At 43.0% G+C, this 6000-nt stretch overlaps 1 protein-coding gene across 4 annotated transcripts in view; it reads left to right on the forward strand.

Moving 5' to 3' along the window:
• The window catches only part of ctif (CBP80/20-dependent translation initiation factor), a 339899-nt gene extending 334864 nt beyond the window's left edge, over nt 1–5035 (forward strand). For all 4 annotated transcript variants that reach the window (XM_038790492.1, XM_038790490.1, XM_038790493.1 and 1 more), the window contains one exon: nt 3284–5035. In XM_038790492.1, the coding sequence (XP_038646420.1) occupies nt 3284–3499 (216 nt within the window). In that variant the 3' untranslated portion in view covers nt 3500–5035. The remainder of the gene's footprint in view (nt 1–3283) is intronic.
• Nucleotides 5036–6000: the final 965 nt, after the last annotated feature.

A 6000-nucleotide genomic window follows, 5' to 3' on the forward strand; every position in this document is an offset into this window, starting at 1 on the left:
ATTCCAGAATGGAATATTGGCCTTTATTTCAAGGGAATGGTGTATAAAAATAGGGACGTCCTGCTAAAGCTATGCAAGGCACTAGTTAGTCCTGCTAAAGCTATGCAAGGCACTAGGTAGTCCTGCTAAAGCTATACAAGGCACTAGTTAGTCCTGCTAAAGCTACACAAGGCACTAGTTAGTCCTGCTAAAGCTATACAAGGCACTAGTTAGCCCTGCTAAAGCTATGCAAGGCACTAGTTAGTCCTGCTAAAGCTATACAAGGCACTAGTTAGTCCTGCTAAAGCTACACAAGGCACTAGTTAGTCCTGCTAAAGCTATACAAGGCACTAGTTAGTCCTGCTAAAGCTATACAAGGCACTAGTTAGTCCTGCTAAAGCTATACAAGGCACTAGTTAGTCCTGCTAAAGCTATACAAGGCACTAGTTAGTCCTGCTAAAGCTATACAAGGCACTAGTTAGTCCTGCTAAAGCTATACAAGGCACTAGTTAGTCCTGCTAAAGCTGTACAAGGCACCTGGAATACTGGGAACAGTTTTGATCCCCTTTTCCATAGAAAGATATACAGGCATTGGAGGCAGTCCAGAGAAGGTTCACTCGGTTGATCCTGCGTATGATGGTATTTTCTTATGAGTAGAGGTTGAGTAGATTGGGCCTCTACTCTTTGGACTTTATAAGAATGAGGGACAACCTTATTGAGACATTTTTTTTTTTTTAAATAATTTTTATTGAAGAAATTTTTCAAAATACAAACATTTTAACCCCCCCTACATTTACATTTAAATTATAACAAAACAAAGTCAAACCCCCCTACTTAACAAGAAAAAGAAAAAAGTCCCCCCCCCCTACTCGCGCGTCCCCCCCCCCCCCCCGGCGAACCGACTTATTGAGACATATTGGCTTCTCAAGGGACTTGACAGGGTAGACGCTGAGAGATTGTTTCCCTTTGTGGGAGTGTTTAGGACCAGAGAGCATAACCTCAGAGTAAGGGGACACCCATTTAAGTCAGAGATGAAAAGGAATTTCTTCTCTCAGTGAATCTGTGGAATTCTTTACCGCAGAGAGCTGTTGAGGCTGTCTCGTTAAATATTTTAGATTGTAGGAGGATACAGGTGTGCTGGTCAGATGGGCCGATCAGTGACAAATGGAATTCAGTCCGAACAAGTGTGAGGTGATGCACTTGGGCAGGACAAACAAGGCAAGGGAATGCCTGATGAACAGCGGAACCTGGGAAGCACCATGGTGTGCATGTACACTGGTCCCTTGAGATAGTAGCGCAGGTGGTTAAGAAAACATATGGTATACTTGCCTTTATTAGCCAAGGCATAGAGTTTAAGAGCCGGGAGGTTATGCTGAAACTGTATCAAATGTTGGTTCGGCCACAGCTAGAGTATGATATGCAGTTCTGGAATCCACATTATAGGAGGGATGTGATAGGACTTGAAAGGGTGCAGAGGAGATTTACCAGGATGTTGCCTGGGCTGGAGAGTTCTAGCTTTGAAGAGAGAGTGGATAGACTGGGGTTGTTTTCCTTGGAACAGAGGAGACTGAGGGGGGACATGATTGAAATGTATAAAATGATAAGGGGTATAGATAGAGTAGACAGGAAATACTTTTCACCTTGGAGGACGGATCAATGATCAGAGAGCATAGATTTAAGGGAAGTGGCAGGAGGCTTAGAGGGGATGTGAGGGAAAACCTTTTCACCCAAGGGAATCTGGAACTCGCTGCCTGAAAGGATGTTGGAGGCAGTGACCCTCATAACATTTAAGAAGAATTTAGATGTACATAAGGTATACAAGGCTATGGGCCAAATGCTGGAAAATGGGAGTGAATAGTTAGGTATTTGTTTTTGACCGGCAAAGACTTGATGGGCCAAAGGGCCTTTTCTGCGCTGTAGGCCTCTATGATTCTATATGTTCAAGGCTGAGATCGGCAGATTTTTAATCATTAAGGGAATGAAGGGTTCTGGGCATAAGGCGGGAAAGTGGATTTGAGGATTATCATCAGATCCGTCATGATCTCATTGAATGGCAGAGCAGACTAAATGGGCCAAATGGCCTACTTCTGTTCCTACGTCTTATCCTCTCAGACAGTGTTGCATGATGCCGAGGAGCATGGGGGAAAGCTAAACTGACAAAAATAGCCAGCTGTTCTGATCAAAGAAAGTACCAATAGGGGCTGGTTTAGCACAGGGCTAAATCGCTGGCTTTGAAAGCAGACCAAGGCAGGCCAGCAGCACGGTTCAATTCCCGTACCAGCCTCCCCGAACAGGCGCCGGAATGTGGTGATTAGGGGCCACAGTAACTTCATTTGAAGCCTACTTGTGACAATAAGCGATTTTCATTTTTCATTTCATTTTCAATATCTTTTTGTGTAATGCATTACAATTGTAAGTAGATTGTTGCAATGAAGCCCTCAAATTAACATGAACCCTCCCCTCATTTAATGGGCTGTTTCTGAATTTTCTATGCTGTTTTCATTTGAATCATGGGGATAGATTCCTTCAGCCAGAGGGTGGTGAATCTGTGAAACTCTTTGCCGTAGAAGGCTGTGGAGGCCAAATCACTGAGTGTCTTTAAGAGAGAAATAGGTAGGTTCTTGATTAGTAAGGGGATCAGGGGTTATGCGGAGAAGGCAGGAGAATGGGAATGAGAAACATATCAGCCACGATTGAATGGCAGAGCAGACCCAGTGGGCCAAATGCCTAATTCTCGTCCTATCCCTTCTGGTCTTATCCCACCAATAGCTCAGGCTGTATGACTCCAGGCAATGAGTGGTGGAAGGCTATTTATTCACAAAGTGCATCATCAGCAAAACCCAAACATTCTTTCTTCACACATGCAGGCGTCACTGCATAACAATCAGGAGGGGAAACCAAGGCTGACTTTGCCTTTCTCCATCAACTCCCAATGTGAAGTCCAATGTCGTGCCCTGACTGTCACTTTACTTGGGATCAGCATGGACCAGAATTTTAACGAAGGACCCGTGTGGTCTGTATTGCTTGGTGCCTCAGTAAATCATGCATTTGGTCACTTGAACCATCAGGGTTGTATCTACTGCTAACTCTTTCTGCTCCCTAAACTAAAGGATAAAACCCTATATCAGCAGGCATAATTTAGGGTACAAGTGAAAAAGAGAGCATGGGATTGCACGGGGATATAAAATTGCCTTTAAAATTATTTTTAATCTCTATCTCTGACTTGTCTTAATCATTGCTTATAGTCTTTTCAAGTGATGTGGCAGTGTAAATTTTGACCTATACCCTTTGGCCCATTTGACAGCTGCAGAGCACAGGCAAGCTGCTGGAGGAACAGCTCCCGGAGATGATGACAGAGCTGCTAGCAGCAGCACGCGACAAGATGCTGGGCCCCTCGGAATCGGCGTTGACGCGATCCCTCCTCCTCGAAGTCATCGAGCTGCACGCCAATAACTGGAACCCGCTGACCCCCACCATCACGCAGTACTATAACAAAACCATCCAGAAACTAACTGCTTAAAAAAGAAAAAAATAAACGGGGGGGAAAAAAGAAAACAGGAAGAAGGAGGAACAAATTATAGGAAGGTGCCGTCTTTTTTTTTAAATGAAAAAAAAAGACTCTTTACTGGAAGAAAGGGGAATGTATTAGATTTTTTAAAAAACAGAAAGATAAAGTCCCAGCATGCAGAGAATCATTTTAGGGGCGCATTCTTTCATTCGAGTGCCAAGCCTCCCTTTCCCCCTCCTGTGCTTTTGATTGTAGTTGATCCATTGACAGCGCACTAACTCATGGTTTGTGGAGGGCTGGAGCTAGCCTGGTATTGTGCTGAGTGTGTGTATGTGTGCGCTCTGTGCTTTATTTGTTCTGCCATTGTGGCAGCCGTCTTGCTAAGCAATTGGCAGAAGGTGACACTCAGCAGATGGCCTGGCAGGACAATAGGAAGCACGTTCTATGCCAGGCTTGAAAATCAATTACTTCATGCGGGGCTGGTTTTAAGTTGACCTTTTTTTTTTGTTTTATACACTCTTTCTAATTGCTCTAATTCTAGGAAAGGAAACAAGGAAAAACAAAATATACCAAATTTACATTGGAACGTCAAATGCATGTTCTTTTTGTACAAAGCAGAAAATTTTAATTTACTCAGCTTCTAAAACAATTTCTTCCAGAAGATTCTGAAGCTATGCATTTGGGTTAAGTGACTGAAAGTACAGGTTTTGATCAATGTTGCATTTTGATTGAAGTGTGAGATGGTGGTGCTTGGGCACCAGAGCGACACTCCCGGCTCTTGACCGTATCCCGATGCTATGGTTGTTAAAAGCTAAATGCAGACTTGACTTGACCTCATATACTAAAATGGGCTACAGGAGATCCAGTATCTAAAGCTATGAAGGGACAATATGGCTTAAATGTGAAATACCTGCTAATATATTGTTAACGGGAGGATTCCCATGAGTTTACAGTATTCTATTTAGACTGCAAGTCTACAATTCATTTAACGTAATTATCAATTTTCCTTTCTCAAACAGTTTACCTGCATCCGCAGTAAAATTATTCCCAGTATTATTTCTGGCTGAGTCACATGAAATGCTCAGAGAGCCATCTTCATGATACTTCTGCTAGCAAAGCCAGAAGTGAAACATGTTTGGGAATGACTCTAACTCTGATTATTATGTCAGATGATGCATAGTCTGGAGTGTGCTCAAAGCAGTTGGGTATCTTGGGGTTGAAACAATGATAAACAGGTTATCTGCTCATTATCGCGTTGCTGTTGTGGGAGCTTGCTGTGCACAAATTGTCTGTCACCTTTCCTACATTACAAACGTGACTGCACCTCAAAGTACTTCATCGGCTATTAAGAGCTTTGGGATGCCCTGAGGTTATGCAAGACACTATATAAATGCAAGTCCTGTCTTTTTTAATGTTACAAAATGGTAAAAGTTCCATTCTTCAGCTTCTGATTTTGAACACCACAGCATGTTGCTGCCTTGGTGCCTCACAACACACTACAGACTCTGTGTTAACTCGTGTAATAAATGCTGACTGAATTAGCTCGCACAATAAGTGCTCGCCGAATCATTTTAGTGTGATATGCATTGACCGCGCTGTTTAGTGGTAAACACCTTGATTATCGTTCAACCATCTGACAGTGATTGGTAATTGTTATTGACTTTATTCAATTGCATGAAGCATCCAAACATTGTTCTCTGGTATGACTCCTGCTAACAGGGGGAAGGAGAATACTGTACCTTATGTATTATAACATACAGTTGGGAGCATTTATGAACAAGGCTTCTTGGTCAACTGTTTGTATGAAGATTAATACATTTTTGCCACCAATATCACTTTTGATGTTGCCAAGGGCCTTGTCAAGTGGTAGGCTCTTGACAAAGCAATAGGACACCAAAGGTTTATCTTGGAGATTGAGTGAAAATGAAATTAAATGAAAATCGCTTATTGTCACAAGTAGACTTCAAATGAAGCTACTGTGAAAATCCCCTAGTCGCCACATTCCGGCGCCTGCACGGGGAGGCTGGTACGGGAATTAAACCGTGCTGCTGGCCTGCTTGGTCTGCTTTCAAAGCCAGCGATTTAGCCCCGTGTGCTAAACCAGCCCCGAGTGAGAGTGCATTCAAGCTGTTGGTTAAGTCTTTTGAAGCCTGGCCAGTTTTGTTTTCTCAAGCAATGATGAGCAGGTTTTGGTACAGATAAGTCCAAGATCTAAACAATTTACGAATGGATCTGGCAGCAGCCACTCGTATTTTAATGATGTGCAAGTGTCGAACACTACTCCACGTGACACTTCCACTTCGCTTTTTGCATTGATGCAGCACAAATATAGGCTAGTATTTAGTTCTGCCTTTAGTTCCAAACCTCAAAATCTCGTGGAGATTTGAATGAGAATATCATTGCAAGTCTGAAATTCCCATCCTTTGCACTATGGTGTTCCATAGGGAGTGGGATCTTGAAGTCAGCGTGGGGATGGAGGTTAATTTTAACTTGTTTTCACATGGCATGAGCAG

Source organism: Scyliorhinus canicula, chromosome 3, assembly GCF_902713615.1.
Source record: "Scyliorhinus canicula chromosome 3, sScyCan1.1, whole genome shotgun sequence".
NCBI classification, from domain to species: Eukaryota; Metazoa; Chordata; class Chondrichthyes; order Carcharhiniformes; family Scyliorhinidae; genus Scyliorhinus; species Scyliorhinus canicula.